The sequence below is a fragment of the Peromyscus californicus genome, unplaced genomic scaffold, assembly GCF_007827085.1.
Source record: "Peromyscus californicus insignis strain IS unplaced genomic scaffold, ASM782708v3 Scaffold_11__1_contigs__length_118956290, whole genome shotgun sequence".
NCBI classification, from domain to species: domain Eukaryota; kingdom Metazoa; phylum Chordata; class Mammalia; order Rodentia; family Cricetidae; genus Peromyscus; species Peromyscus californicus.
In genome coordinates, this window is record NW_026294402.1 from 104669997 (window position 1) to 104686883 (window position 16887).

A 16887-nucleotide genomic window follows, 5' to 3' on the forward strand; every position below is an offset into this window, starting at 1 on the left:
GAGTTCTGGGACTAAAAGAACGCACAAAATAAAATGTTTTATTTTGTTTTACTGATTTATTTATTGACACAGGGTGCTGTGGGATGTCTTTCTGTATGCTGTGAATATGTGTTGCTCTAACTGGTTGATAAATAAAGGTAAGCCACGAAGCCATGTGGCAATGCATAGATTAATAGAAATGGATTAAGTTGTAAGAGCGAGCAAGTGAGAAGCCTAAACCAATAGGCCATAGAACTAGTAATTAATATAAGCCTGTGTGTAATTATTTTATAAGTGGCTGTGGGACCAGGCAGAACACAGGAAAACTTCGATCTACAACTTCAATCTCACTGTGTAGTCCCAGTCTTCCTGGTTCTCACAATGTAGACTAGGCTGGCCTTGAACTCACAGAGATCTTCTGTAAGCCCTTTGAGGCCCCAGTGGCCAGGCTCTTCCCCCAAACTTCCAGCCCCTCCAGATGCAGGCAGCCACACTCTGCCTTACAGGGAAAAAAAAAAAAAAAAAAAAAGCCAAGACCGGGCCACAGAATCCCAGCATTCCCAGGGCACTCTGGAAAGTTCTGCTCCACACAACAAACTCTATACAAAGCCTGCCTCCTCCTCAGATCATTGCTACTACTTCCTCTTCTCTCCCAAACAGAGGAAGCCATTTTCTTGTCTCTTCCCCAATCTCTTGTGTGACGTGGCTCCCTACTGCCAGGACACCTTTCCCCTCAGAGCTGTAACACTAATACCCTCCTGCATCTGCCTCCCACATGCTGGGATTAAAGCTGTGCACTACCACACCATACCTTCATTTTATTCTTAAAGACAGGGTCCTACTGTGTAGTCCTGGCTGGCCTGAAACTCACTTTGGAGACCAGACTGGCCTTGAATTTACAGAGATCTACCTGGCTCTGTCTCCCAAGTACTGGGATTAGAGGAGTGTTGCCACATGCCCAGTCCATAAACAATTTTAAAGACCAAGAAATGATGATGTTCAGAGTGTGACAGGGATGTATTTTTAAAATGGGTGACACTAGGGTCTCCCCTGAGTGTAACCTCAAAACGATCGTCTCCTTGTGAAGCTGGATGAAGAACTCCATGTGGAGTCATGGGTTCTGGGCAGCTGTTATTGGGATCAAAGAGGGGAGCCGGGCAGAGAGAGAAGAGCTGTGAATGGGGCAGGTCTGGAGGGTCCAGCAGGGGCACTGAGGCCCAGAGTGAACAGGTATGCCCAGCTGACAACAAGGCTCTTGCTTCTAGCTTAGGACTCACTTCCAGGTCCTGGTCTGTTGCCCAAACCTCCTTGCCTCTCTTGGCCAACAGTGTTTCATGACATTGGCCAATAATGATCTCCAGCCAAGGACAGAAGGGGCTCCCTTTCTGGAGCCATCAGACATTTATGTCGCCAGCTGTCCTTGAGCAAGGCAGCCTAAGTACCACCTAAATAAAAGGAGTCAGGAGTGGCAAGGTGTCAGAGACAATGGCAAGGCTGTGGAAGGCATTTGTATTGGTGGTGGCCTTGGCTCTGGTAGCCTGTGAAGCCCAGCGTCCACCAACACATGAGGATATTGTTGAGCAGGCCCTAGAGGCATTTAACAATGGGCATCCAGGGAAGCCCCTCTTCTGCCTGATAGATGTCACCATGCCATCTGGTCAGGTGAGTGTCTGCCACCCCAGCCTGGGAAACAGGCAGTGTAGAAGGTTTCTGTTACCTGGGCACTGGGGATGTAGCTCAGTTGGTAGAGTGTTTGCCCTGGGGGCATGAAACCCTGGACTTGAACCCCAGCACTCGGCAGGTGGAGGCAGGAGGATCAGAAGTTCAGGGTTAGTCTCAGCTATATAATGAGTTCTAGGCCAACCATTTCATCTACTCACAGGAAGGACAAGTCTGTACTGTCAGCCTGTCTCCTGGCATGAGACCTGAGGGGAAGGGATTTTTATTCCTACTTTATACAGGACGGTACTGAAGGGCAATTGAAGAGTGTCATACAGCTATCTGTGGTAAACACCACAACCCCTCACCCTTTTAGACAGAATGTCATGTAGCCCAGGCTGCCTGGGATTGCTGTGTAGACCAGGCTGCCCTTGAACTCACACAGATCTGCCTCCTGAGTGCTGGGATTCAGGCATATGCCACCACACCCACTGACTGTACCCTTTAGGTCTGTTATGGCCATTTAATAAGCCCCAGACTTTGGTGGACAGTGTAGACCTGGACTGGGCTGACATAGGCAGCATCACCTAACCCTCTGTGCTTTGCTCCCCAATCTGTACAAGAGAGATGGTCGTTGTTGCAATTAGATGAGACAATTAGATGTCTCTGTTGCTTTTTTAGAATCCCACTAGCAATTTCCCACTCAAGTTCAGTATTAGCGAGACAGACTGCATCTCCGTCCCGGAAAGACAGCCTCAAAACTGCAACCTCCTGGAAAATGGGGTGAGTCTCCTTCTCCCAGCTCCCAGACTGCCTTACGGAGGAACAGAAGTTCTCTCCTCTCCTGGCTCCGTCCACATCACTTGGCCACTTCACCACCAGCAGTTTTAATGTTGAAGCCGTTTTCAAAATCACATTTTTGGGGGGGGTCCTGAGATGGCTTAGTGCATAAAGAACCCCTGGAACTGACATGGTAAAGACAGCTGACTCCGGACTCCCACAGGTTGTCCTCTGACCTCTACAGGCATGCACTCTCACACACCCCAAAGAATTGTTAGAAAAAAGCAAAGCCAGACTTTCTCTAACACCTTTTCTTACTTTAAATTATTGCAATTACTTTCTAAAACAGCAATATGTAGCTCCGTGGTAGTCTTGCTTAGCATGTTCAAGGCCCTGGGTTTGATTCCCAGTGCCACACAAAGTGGGTGTGGGAGGAGGCACTGCCTGCTAAAACCTACTAAATATAAAAAGAGCAGAATGGCCAAGTGTGTCTATAATCCACTAGAGAGGCTGCTTTTTTAAAACTGAACCAGAAAGTAACGTACTTCAAATGTTCTTTTACCATTCACACTGAAAGCAATGGTTACATTTACTGACTCACAACCTCATTTCCCAGGGACAGGCTCAGCTGTCGATGTATCTTCACCCAGGACCTTCAACAAACATGGTTTTCTCTGGGCGTGATAATTTATAGGTGCCTTCTCCTCTAATAATGTATATGGAGGTCCTGTCGTTTACATTCATGGGTGTGCATCTGTCCTTCCCATCCACTGTCTCTCTTTGCTGGCTCTGGCTTGCATCTCTGGTTTGAGGACAGTGCCTGCCTCTCTCCAGAAATGTGACAAGATGCCTCTAGCTCCTGTCCTGTCCCCCCCCCCCCCTTTCCCCTACCCCTCACAGGAGGATCGAAACTGCACAGGTCAATTCATCAGAAGGCGGCTCTCAACCTCCTTGACCTTGAGCTGCGACAGGGATTGCAGTAGAGAGGTGAGCAGCTTGCTGCCCCGCGTCTCCTCCAGGTTTCTCACTGCGGAGGTCCAATCCTGAGGTCGCCCATCCCCCTTGCTGGGCTCTCTTGGGCTCTGGGAGACACGGACTGTGTATGTGCTGCATACACAGGGTCTTCATCTGCAAACAGAACCAAGCCCTTTGCAGCAAGTGTCTGGAAAGGTGTGGCATGTGCTGTGTCTGTATTGCTTAGACCTTCCCACTGTTTGCAGAGGAGGGCCTGGAAGAGTTCTAGAGGGGACTCTGGTGCCCTGTAACACCAATTCTCTGGTGGCCAGTGGGAGCCCACCTGCTCCTCATCCAGATCTGCCCAGGCCCTCTGGGTTCTGGTGGATGGAGGTTAGGCTTCCATGTCCCATCATGCCCTTGTAGCTGATGCCTCTGTGGCCTCACTCTCTCCTTGAGGGGGAGACCACAGGCAGGTTGGGCACCATCTAGTGTGCTGGTAGTGACTGTGAGGCTTTTCTCCTACAGGGTGCCCAGGTAAACGGTTTTCCTGATTACCCTGTGGCAGATGTCTCTGAGGAGGACCAGCCCAAAGATCTTCCCCCTAACACCAGGAACATTTATGAAAATGCCAAGTATGACATCATCAACAACATTCTTCATAATTTCTAGGGCTAGAATAGGGAGGGGAGGCTCTCCCTGCCACCATGCCCTTCTCTTCCCCACTACCCACCTCCCTCTACTGCCCTTAGGGCCCTGCTTCCTGCACTTCCCAGGAGGGCCCCAATAAACAGTGTATAAGATGTTATACTTCTTGTTTTGCTCTGTTTGTTTGAGACAGGGTTTCTCTGTGTAGCTCTGTCTGTTCTAGAACTCATTCTGTAGACCAGGCTGGCCGTGAACTCAGAGAGATCTACCTGCCTCTTTGTCCTGGAGTGTCAGGATTAAAGGCATGCACCAACATCCCTGGCTGCTTCTAGGGATGTTTCTGTCTCTGATGTTTCATTCCCATCTTGTAATGGCAGTATTAGAATTACAGAGGCCACTGCTATGCCTAGCTTGCTGTAGGCTCTGGGGATTTGAATTCAGGTCCTCATGCTAACAGCACAAGCTCTTCACCCCCTGAACTCACTGAGTCATTTCCTTAGTCCAGGGTAGGGCTCTTGGTTGCAACTCTTCTAAATGGCTCAGATTTTGACTAGACTTCTCAATGGCTCAAAGGCAGTAGTGATGCCCCGGGTGTTTGCCTGACAGAACTTCTTCCTCTGTATTCAACGTCCATCACTGCCAGCCCTCACCATTCGGTCTCAACACTCAGTGTCCTCGTCAGCCCACTTACATTATACCCTTGTTGATATGGAAGAGCATCCTTTGCTCCTCTCTGACGATTAACACTCTATGATTTTATTTTAATTTTTCTTGACCATTCTAAGAAGATAATACTTTTCTTTGACTTTATCTATAACTCCACCATGCAGGATGGTTATACACAGCTTTCAAGAGCTTCCCAATTTCATAGTGGTGTGTGTGTGTGTGTGTGTGTGTGTGTGTGTGTGTGTGAGAGTGTGAGAGAGAGAGAGAGAGAGAGAGAGAGAGAGAGAGAGAGAGAGAGAGAGAGAAGGTTGGGAAAAGAGAGAGAGAGTATGTATGTCACATGTGTGTGGGTGCCCATGTCAGAAGAGGTGATGGATACCCTGGAGCTATACTTACAGGCAGTTGCAAGCTGCCCAATATGAGGAAACCAGACATGGGTCCTCTGGAGACCTGCCCCATTCACAGCTCTTCTCTCTCTGCCCGGCTCCCCTCTTTGATCCCAATAACAGCTGCCCAGAACCCATGGACTCCACATGGAGTTCTTCATCCAGCTTCACAAGGAGACAATCGTTTTGAGGCTGCACTCAGGGGAGACCCTAGTGTCACCCATTTTAAAAATACATCCTTGTCACACTCTGAACATCATCACTTCTTGGTCTTTAAAATTGTTTATGGACTGGGCACGTGGCAACACTCCTCTAATCCCAGTACTTGGGAGACAGAGCCAGGTAGATCTCTGTAAATTCAAGGCCAGTCTGGTCTCCAAAGTGAGTTTCAGGCCAGCCAGGACTACACAGTAAGACCCTGTATTTAAGAATAAAATGAAGGTATGGTGTGGTAGTGCACAGCTTTAATCCCAGCATGTGGGAGGCAGATGTAGGAGGGTATTAGTGTTACAGCTCTGAGGGGAAAGGTGTCCTGGCAGTAGGGAGCCACGTCACACAAGAGATTGGGGAAGAGACAAGAAAATGAGCTCTTAACCACTGAACCATCTCTCCAACCCACAAAATCCAGCTCTTCAAAGTTAAGGTGCCTTTTATTCCATATCTGTACCAATAAATGGCATTGGCAGAGAACACACCACAAAGCCAAGCACTTTAAGCTTAAGCCTAGTCATCAGGCCCTGCTCCCCAGCAAGCCCTCCCCATCTCTCACCACCGTCCACTCATACATTTCATTTCCCCTCAGATTTCTAATATTCTTTCTTCATGTTCATTCTCAGCGGAGAAGAGAGAAACCAATCAGAGCAGAACGTCAGTAAGAGACCTCTCCTAGCACCTCCCTCATCCGCAGCATGCACACCAGCTCCGGCTGGGGCTGCTCTGGATGACGCAGTGGCTTTTGCTCCTGTCTAATGCCCGACCCCTGTTGCCTTACACTCTGATTCTTCTTACTTCAGGACGCCATCCAACCCCATTTTCTCATTTCGCTTGCACCACCAAATTCCCCCTCCTCTGGAAAGTCCCACCAACAGTAAAGGATATATAACTTCTCTCGCCTTAACAGTAACAACAATAACACTCTCTCCAACTTCAAGTGCTTCATTTCCAGTTTATGGCAATATCATTTCTAATAATAAATATTGCAATTAAACCAAGTTCTAACGATAAGGGAAATGTAGCTGATAAATATACTGTTATTTAGATACTAAAATAAAAGCAAGTTTTTAGGAAAAACATACATAACACAAACCTCACAATACATAAAAATCATAAAAATTGTATGTTCATTTGTTAAAAAAGGAAGGAGAGAAGGAAGGGAGGGAGGGAGGAGGAAGGAAGAGAGGAAGGAGGAAGGAAGGAAGGAGAGAAAGGAGCTTGCCCTCTCTGTGGACAGACTGCTGTTCTGCTCACTGACCTGCTCCTCTGACTTCACATTCAGCTCATCCCGAGACACCAGCTCAAGCACGTCTTCCAAGGGCAGGGCCAGGAACTCTTCAGACAGGGACACTTCCACAAAGTGCTGGTGGATGAAGCTGTTGGCTGCATCATACAGAACAGCACACATCATTGTCTCGGCAAACTGGCGCACGCCCAGGCAATTTTTGGGGTGAAGCCTTTGACATAAGATGAAAAGAAAAAGTTTAGAGGAAGGAATAATGTTATATTCAATCATTCTCAAAATGGTTTTGGGCATAGCCATGGAACAAAAGTCCTATTTTGTTCCCAGTTTTACTGGAATCCCCCTATGATATCAGGTACCCCTCTCTAAGACTCACTTCTAACAGTATTAAATTAAGATGGGCTAGCCTCAAGTCTTTGCTTCTTGGGGCATGGCCCTCTGCATGTCAAAGTGGAATAGACTCTGGGGAAGTCCTGTGAAGCAGCTGTCAGATGTAAAGAGAGTAAGCACTGGGAAACCCTGTCACCACATCCAGCTGTGTGGTTTCTGAGAGGATCCGGGGCACTATTCCACCTCGAAGCACCAGGAAGGAGAGGCATGGAAGAGACACTTTCTTCAATACAGGGAGCATCACACATTTTTCTTATTTTAGGTAGAGAGAAGCTCCATTAACCTAAGAAATTAGACCCCTAGAAACAACAGCAACAACTATTATTAGTTTATCACTTTAGTGACTAAAATACTTTGCTAGGCTTTTTATACCCATTCTGCAGAATCATTATACTTTTTAAAAAGATTTAATTTTATCATCTTTACTTATGTGTATGTGTGTGCCTGTGTGTGAGCATGTGCACATGTGTGCAGATGCCTGCAGAGGCTGGAGGAATTGGATCCCTGGAGCTATGGCTACAGGCAGTTGACAGTTGTCCTGTGTTGGTGCTAGAAATTAAACTCTGGCCCTTTGGAAGGGCAGCAGGTGCTCTTAACTGCCACACCATCTCTTCAGTTCCTTATTTGTACTTTTCTGAGGACCTTGTACACAGAGGCAAACAGTCTACCGGTAGACTCCATTCAGTTCTTTAAGCATCCTTTTTAAGGGCTGGAAAGATGATTCAGAGGTTAAGAGCATTTACTACTCTTCTGGAGAATTTGAGTTTGGTCTCCAGCACCCACATTTGGTGTCTTACAACCTCATGTAACTCCAGCTCCAAGATATTTAATGTCCTCTTCTGGTCTCAGAGGGCACCTACACACACATGGCGTGTGCGCATGCACACACACACACACACACACACACACACACACACACACACACACACACACACGCATGCACAAAGAATCTTTTTAAAAAAATCAACCCTGGCCAAGTGGTGGTGGCACATACCTTTAATCCCAGCACTTGGGGGGCAGAGGCTGGCAGATCTCTGAGAGTTCGAGGCCAGCCTGGTCTACAGAGTGAGTTCCAGGACAGCCAGAGCTACACAGAGAAACCCTGTCTTGAAAAACCAAAAAAAAGGGGGAAAAAAAAAAATCAACCCTGCGGATTGCTTCCTTTTATAGTGGAAGACAGAGCCCAGGGAAACCAAGAAATGTGTTCCCAGTACTTTGACAAGTAAGTGGAGGTCCTGAGATTGAAATCAGACATCTTGCTTCTGTGGCTCTAACACCACGGCAGACCTGCAGTCATCAGAGCCTGGGAAGTCCTGGGCCTGTCCCTTTCTGAGGAACCTAGGCATGTTCCTTAAGTTCTCAGAAGTGTCATTAATTTTCTCACATAGAAAAGATGATGACATTGCAGGACAGCCAGAGCTCTGTGTGTGTGTGTGTGTGTGTGTGTGTGTGTGTGTGTGTGTGTGTGTGAGAGAGAGAGAGAGAGAGAGAGAAGATAGGATGACAACTATGCACTGAGTGAGTAGGGCTGCAGCTATGATGAAGAGAGAACGTGGGAACTGGTGTGGTGGTACGTGCCTTGTAGTCCCAGTGATTGGGACAGTAAGGCAGGAGAATCACTTGAGCTCAGAAGTTTGAGGCCACTCTAGGCCACATAATCTCTAAAAACAAATGAACAAACAAATAAAGCCAGGCATGGTGGTACATATCTGTCATCCCAGCACTCAAGAAGTGGAGGCAGGAAGATCAGGAATTTAAGATCAGCCTGGACTATGTGAGGCCCTGTCTCAGAGAAACAAAACACGTCCAGGGAGCTGGCTCAGTGGATAAAGCCCCAGCTGTTCAGGCCTGATGACTTGAGTTTGGTCCCCAGGACCCACCAAAAAGCTGTACGTAGTGGTCTCCACTGGATATCCCAGTGAGATTAGAGGGAGACAAGAAAATGGATGGTCATGGGCCAGTTAGCCTGGCGTTCTCAGGGTGACATGAGGCTCCAACCAACCCTGAAATCCGTTCTCCGACCTCCGTTCATTTGCCTTAGCATGCACACCCCTCTCAAGATAGGTACGTAACAACAACAAACACAAAAAACGAGCAAAACTTAAAAAAAATAGTGCTTTCAGGCCCGTGAGCTAGCTCAGCAGATAAAGGAGCCTGTTTTCAAGCCTGACAACAACCTCAATTCAACCTCTAGGACTCATGATGAGAGGAGAAAACCAACTCCCATAAGCTGTCCTCTGATCTCCATGTGCATGCCATAGCATGTGTGTGCCCATGTAAACACAAAAATAAAGGGTAAAAAAAATAGTGTTTGCTCCAGCAGATGTATAAACAAAACTGGAACATACAGAGATTTGCACAGTCCTTGTGCAAAGCTAACATGTAAATTCCTGGTGTCCTTTCATTTATATATATAGATATATCTGTATATATGGGGTTTTCTTTGGTAGCACTAAGGTTTATTGGAGCATCACAGTACAAACGCCGGGGCTTTCCTTTTATATTTTTATTGGTAAACAAAGTTGAAATTTAATTCAGTGTGTTAATGTCCACTGTTATTATTACTACACTGTTATGCAGTTAGCTTGTATTTGTTTTAGGTAATTATATAAATCAGAATTATGAACATCTCTATACATAACATGCTATTATGTATATCAAGGATAATGAATAAAATCTTAAACAACGAAAAGAAGTTAAGGAAGAAAAAGAATGGGGGCTAGAGAGATGGGTCAGTAGTTAAGGACATTTGCTACTCTTCCAGAGGACCCATGTACCCTATCAGATAGCTTACAACCATGTAACTCCAGTTTCAGGGGATTTGATGGTTTCTTCTGACCTCTGAGGGTACTCACACACATGGCTTACATCTGTGTGCACACACACAATAAACAAAATGAATGCTGGCTAAATACTAGACCGGTGCCTGGTATGAAGCTGCCGCTGTTTTAGTTTCTATTATATTTGTTTTTCTTACTTTTGAACAAACTCAGCGTGGGTCTGAAGTCTTAGCGACAGCAGCAGACACTGGGGGACCAAATTTTCCAAATTTTCCTTTCCTATCTCCCTCTAGAGTCTTGGCTGTCTTGGAATTCACTATGTAGTCCAAGAAGTGGCCTCGAACTTGAGGACATGCCCTGGTTCAGCCTTCTGAGTGCTCTGATGACAGGCAGCAGTGACTACATCTGGCACCTCAGTGCGTTTTCCAAGGCCAGGGAAACAAAATCGCTACGTGAAGCAGCAGACAGGACAGGGAGGCAGTGAGCATGGGGCTCAGGATACAGCATCTCTCAGTGCTTTTTCTAGAGCACTTCGGTGGTTAAGTGAGATGTTAAAGCACTTTACCAATGTAAGGTGACGAGGATAAACCTGGGCTCCTGCAGCAGGTGCTTTATTCATGCCCAAAACCCAACACCACTCACCGAGCTGAGTAGAGCCTACAGATAGGGACAGAATGAGCCATGCACCCAATGGCATTCCTTTTCATGCTTTCTTCAGGCTAGGATTCCTGTACCTTTGATCAGCCTGATTTAATACGAAGCACCAATCATGCCTCCCTAAGTAAACTGTACTACTACACCTGACACGACAGAGAAACCTGTGAGGAAATGGAAGTAACCTGCAGATGGAAATGGAAGAGACAGTGGCCACAGAGCAAATAGGTTCATTCAGAAGGATGAAGACAGGAAGGGAAATAAAGCCAAAGGGAAACAGAGACGCCCCACCCATGGCGATATTCTTCACTGACAGCTCAATTTTGTCCTAAAGAAACTATTGGTATAACACGCTACTGAAGACAGACACCAGGGATATGAAGGACAATCACTGAGTTGTTTCACTGATGCATTTCATCTTCAGTTTAGCTGAAGACTGGTGATGAAGCTCAATGGTATTAGGGGATATCTGATCACACTGTGAGACTCCAAGATTATGTTAATTAAATTAACCTTGGATCAGGAGGTGGAGCTAGCGACTAGTTGACAAGAATTAGCCATAGAGAATATGGAGGACCCAGGAAGATGGATAGAGAGATGCACAGAGGGGGTTGGGGATTTAGCTCAGTGGTAGAGCGCTTGCCTAGCAAGCGCAAGACCCTGGGTTTGGTCCTCAGCTCCAGAAAAGAGAGAGAGAGAGAGAGAGAGAGAGAGAGAGAGAGAGAGAGAGAGAGAGAGAGATAGAGAGAGATACACAGAAAGAAGTAGGGTAGGACTTTAGATTCTCAGGTCCTTTTGGTTTGGGATGGGTGGAGAGATGCTCTCTTGCTAGGTCTCTGGCCAAAAAGGAAAGTCAGCTTGTTGCTTCTTGGTCTCTTTGAGCTAGCAGTTTTTCATCCCAACATCTAACTCCCGGGTCTTCATTGGTAAATAGAAAAAACTTAGATAAAATCAATACAGTGGTAGAGCACTTACCATGTACAAGGCCTTGGGTTTGACTCCCTAGTACCTCAAGGCGAAAAAATCCACCAAAACAATCTACTTCTGAGAGAAGGGTTGCAGAAACTCACTCCAGTGTTCATCTAAAAACCAGGAGGCCCACCAGGCAGTGGTGGTGCATGCTTTTACCCCTAGCACTTTGGAGGCAGAGGAAGGCAAATCTCTGGGTTCGAGGCCAGCCTGGTCAAGGATGGCCAGGGCTACACAAAGAAATCCTGTCTCAAAAAAAAAAAAAAAATCCAAAACAAAACATAACAAAAACAAGACCAGGAAAAAAAGTCAACTGCAATCTCTGGGTTGGGGAGGCAACAGGTGGAGCCAATAGACCAGGTAAGCTCAGAACTATGCTGCCATTATAGCTTCTCTGTGCCTTCATGCCCCAAATGGTTTTCCTTAAAGCACTGGCAACCAAACCTTCAAACAATGAAGCCCACGTGTTTGTCCTCAAATGTACACGGAAGAAGGGCGCTGAAAACCTCACTCATTCTACAGTCAGGCTGAAGAAACAGAAACAGCAATTACTGGAGAGAAAACAGAAAGTAGGCCAGGCCTCTGGGGCTCATGGCAGAGGAGGAAGGCAGTAATGAAGCAGGGGCCTGGGTCTCAGACCGGGTCCTGCAGAAACGATGAAGAAACACTCAAGGCAGACTCAAAACATCAGGCTTTATGCTTAGTTATTTGTTCCTCAGATGTCACTAAGACAAGTAAAAACTGCACTAGTCTAGACAAAGTAACTGCTTCTGTCCAGGTGAGGTGGAACACACACCTATGATCCCAGCACTTGAGAGGTGGAGGCAGGAGGACTGCCATGAGTTTATGGCCAGCCTGGGTCACATGATAAGACCTATCTCAAGAAGAAAAGGAAATAATTGTTCATTGTCTTTGCTGTTGTTTGTCTGAGATAAGGTCTCACTGTGTAGACCTGGCCTGGAACTCAATATGTAGACCAGGCTGGCCTTGTATAGATCTGCCTGCCTCTGCCTCTTGAGTGCTGGGATTAAAGGTGTGCACCACCATGTCCAGCTGCTCAGTGGTGCTTAAGCACCTTATGATAATGTGAATGAGTGATGACCTCAAGATCCCCTAGGTGGAGCTGTCCTCCCTTGATGAAAGTGTCAGAATAGCAATTGGAAGCACTCACTCCATCTGAAAGCCAAATTCTATGAGAACAAAGAGATCAATCAAGTGAGCACTCTCTCTCTGTCTCTCTGTCTCTCTCTGTCTCTGTCTCTCTCTGTCTCTGTCTCTCTCTTTCTCATGTGTGGTGTGTGTCCATCCTGGTGTGTATGTCCACATCCTGGTGTGCATCTGTCATCAAGGCAGGGACAAGCCTGGCTCTGGAGCTGCACTGTCACTAACGACAAGGTTTTCATCTGCAACACCAAACACAGAGCCACTGACCTCAAGGTGAAACCCTTTGCCCTGCAGGTAGCTGATGCACACCTCTACATTTGAGGCATCACTACCATGATTGTGTGTAGGTATGCACATGACAGGGCTGAGTAATGCCCATGGGCACCACAAAAGTAGGATGTGGTCAGCCTGCAGGGGCCACAGACAGCTCAGTGAGTAGGACTGGTAGAGTGGGAATGGGGGAGGGAAGGTGAGCTCTGAGAGGATGATGTTCTTGAGGGCAGAGCTGAGGTGGAAGGGATGCTGATCATCAGGCTGAGCATGGACACTGGGCTGGGAGAACAACATATACACAGAGGTGCTCTTCTGGGTTTTCTCGGCCTTCGTATGGCCCAGCACTAATTCTCATCTCCAAATCTCCAGTGATTAAATGGCCTTTAGTTGATGACAGCGCTATTCCCTAAGGGAGGGAAGAGCCTTATCTGATCAGTTAAAGGTCACAGAAGAACCCATGAAACCCTTTGCCAAGAGGCAGAAATAGTGAGAGTATATAGTCCATGGCCATCATTCTAAAAGACCACATGGTGACTGCTCTCAGTGGACAGAAGAGGACAGAAATATAGGTGAGTTCTGAAGGAGCTGTAGTGCAAAAAGGTCAAGAAACTTACGGAAGGTTAAGTATCTAAGCAAACATGGAGATGGCTATGAAACAGTTCAAAGGCAGGCCAAGTAAATTAATAAAATAGTTTGGTGAGAAGTTAGCGAGATTATGAGCAACACTAAATGGACTCAGCAGACTATATTTAAGCTTCCCCCCCACTCATCCCCACACACACAAAGAAAAAAGTCATCATTTGAAAGGGAGTGGGGGGGCACAAGAGGAGTTGCAGTGGGGATGGAAATGATGTAAATAAGACAGGCAGTGGTGGCGCACGCCTTTAATCCCAGCATTCAGGAGGCAGAGGCAGGTGGATCTCTGTGAATTTGAGGCCAGCCTGGTCTACAGAGTGAGTTCCAGAAGAGCCAAGCCTACACAAAGAAACCCTGCCTGGAAAAACAACGAAACGAAATGAAACAAAACAAAACAAAACAAAACAAAACAAATATATGTAAATACAGAACTCAAGCAAAAAATTCTCAAAAAATTTTTTAAATTTAAATTTAAGAAAAAGAAAAAGAGGAGGAAATTAGCTACATTAACAGCTGACCAGATGGGTCTATGTCATGACACAAGAGTATAGGCAGGGCTATGGAAACGCCCAAAGAGATGGGCCCTGCACACTAATGATCCCAAGAAATGCCATCTCGAGAGAGTAACATTCCCAACTCACTGTTCAGAAAACCCCAGATACACTATTGACTCAGCAGTGTGGCAGAGGGTTCCAGAACTGAGCACGATCCCATCATCTGCTTTGCTCACCTTTCTCGGAGGAACGTACAACAAGCGTCTTTGATGCTCTGCAGCTGCAGGAAGCTTGCCCCCATCAGCAACGACTGCACATTTTGCTGGTCTATAGCAAGGTTGCCATTATAAGCAAAGTTGATGAGAGCCTCCAGGGCACTAGAAGGAAGAGGAAAAGCATGAGAAGCTCTTTCTTGGCCACAGGTCACTTGATCCTAACTGAACTGATATGACTACCTGTAGTGGTTAAAATGGCCCCTTAGGCTCTTATACTTGAGTGCTTGGTCATCAGGGAGTGGCACTACTTGAGAGAGATAAGGAGACATGGCCTTGTTGGAGTAGGTGTGACCTTGTTGAAGGAAGTGTGTCACTGGGGGTGGGCTTTGGGGTTTCAAAAGCCCAAGCCGGTACCAGTGTCTCTCTCTTTCTTTCTGCTGCCTGTAGATATACATATGGAACTCTCAGCTCCTTCTCCAGCACCATGTCTGCCTGTGTGCTGCCATGCTTCCCACCACGATGATAATGGACTAAACCTCTGAAACTGTAATAAGCACGAATTAAATGCTTTCCTTTATATGAGTTGCCATGGTCATGGTGACTAAGACACTACCTGAAGAATAGATGAGCCCTGTTCAAACATTCATTTAGAGGCTGGAGAGATAACTCCAGTTGAGAGGACCTGAGTTTGGACCCCAGCACCCATACAGCAAGTCAGTGTCCCACAGAGGCCTGCAATTCTGGCTTGTAGGAATCTGATTCCCTCTTCTGGCATCCATGGGTGCCTATCATAGGCACACTCACCTGCAATCACATACATGTGCCTATATTTAAATAGTCACACACATAAACAAATAAACAAATCTTTTAAAAAATCCATTGGGCTGAGGTGAGTGTGGCAGCATATGCCTGTAATTCTAGCACTTGTGAGTTTGAGGCAGGAGAATCTCAAGTTCAAAGTCCAGCCTAATCTATAGTGAGACTACATTGCAAAACAAACAAACAAAATCCATTTTGAGAATATATTTAAATGGAATAACTATTTCAAAGATTCATCCTAGCCAGGTGTGGCGGCTTTAATCCTAGCACTTAGGAGTCAGAGGCAGGCCAGTCTGCTTTACATAGTGATACCTGCCCCAAAACAAACAAATAACAACAAAACAATACCTAAATAATTGTCCATTTACATAAAATTGGACAAATTTTATATATATATACATATATATATAAATGTATATATATATATATATTTTTTTTTTTTTGGTTTTTCGAGACAGGGTTTCTCTGTGTAGCTTTGGTGCCTGTCCTGGATCTTGCTCTGTAGACCTGACTGGCCTCGAACTCACAGAGATCCACCTGGCTCTGTCTCCCAAGTACTGGGATTAAAGGTGTGCGCCACCACTGTCTGGCAATAAAATGATTTATTAAGCCCTTTCTCATTCTGCTACACTGGCTTCATGTTTACTGTTTGGGTGGTTGCTATATGATAACTCAACACTAAAGCATGTTCTAATTTCTTGCCTTTGTTAGCAGGCACCATAACTATTATCTTCTTATTGCCATTACAATTTTTAAAAATTATTGATGTTTAGGGGTAAATTTTAGAAAGAAATTTCTAACTTTGTACTTTTGACTTCCCATTCTCATGGAGAATGAAATCCAAATTCCAGCCATAGAGCGCTGGCCTCTCCATCTCTTTGATCTCTGAACCTTCTACCCTGCCTTATCTTACTGTGTCCCAACACTCTAAACACACTCTCACCTTTTGCCTGGGCAAGCAAGCAAACCTCCTTTCATTTGAACCCTCCCTTGGTCGCTGACTGAGGAGCTCACCCATCTTCTAACTACCACAGTGTGTATGGACTCGTCCTACTGCATACTGTGCTCTACTGCAGGCCTTCATGTGGTCCAAGGCTCAGGTTAAAACTGGCCCCAGGGAGCACAATGGTAGGGAGCTTAGTACCTGGGATCCATTCCTTGCATTACAATCTCATCCTGCTTGCACTCCATCATGTCATTAGTAAACATAGCATGGAAGTACGGGATGGAGGCTGCTAAGACGATCCGGTGAGCACTGAATTTGTGGTCCCCAATCTGTGGGCCAAAGAAAATACAAAGACAAATATGAGAATATAAATACAAAAGCCCATCTTCCCTTCCACAGCTTACTCCCCTGCTTACTGCAGTGACAATGAAGACATCCCAGGCATGACAGACAAGGCTTATCATACAGACCTGTGAGTATTTAAAAACAATATACTCAGTTATGGTAGAAGAATGGAAATACCACATTTTAATGAGGTGTTATGGAATATTAGTTTAACTATGTAAAGATGTGTTGCTCTGGATTCCTTCAAAATTAAGAGACCAAATTTGATTGGAGGAGACCCCCTGAAAATCTTGGCTACAGACATAAAGAAATAAACCTAGAAAAACTATAAGACAGGTGGCGTATATGCCAATCCCTTGACATGGGAACAGCTCTGAGACTGGACGACACGTGATAAATTTTGTTGGTTACAGAGTCATCATGACTTATTATTACATGCCATTCTTTCATATGGCATGGATAGAGGTTTGGTTATACAGTCTAAACAAACTTGTAAAATTGACAGATGTCTTTTACCTGCTCAAACATAAAACAAAACATCATCTTTGGCTGGCTTATGTATAATGCACAGTCTATACTTGTGTTAATGCAGATATATACATATAGATCTATATCTATATATATATGTATATTGCCTTTGAAAGCTCATGTGTTTTCAGAGCAAAAGGACCAGA

The 16887-nt window shown here is 45.7% G+C and overlaps 1 protein-coding gene across 2 annotated transcripts in view; it reads right to left on the reverse strand.

Moving 5' to 3' along the window:
• Klhl18 (kelch like family member 18) overlaps positions 1–16887 on the reverse strand; it is a 64038-nt gene that overhangs the window by 16334 nt on the left and 30817 nt on the right. For both annotated transcript variants that reach the window (XM_052722069.1, XM_052722079.1), the window contains exons 2-4: positions 16067–16197; positions 14125–14265; positions 6544–6742 (exon numbers count right to left, since the gene is read on the reverse strand). In XM_052722069.1, the coding sequence (XP_052578029.1) occupies positions 6544–6742; positions 14125–14265; positions 16067–16197 (471 nt within the window). The remainder of the gene's footprint in view (positions 1–6543; positions 6743–14124; positions 14266–16066; positions 16198–16887) is intronic.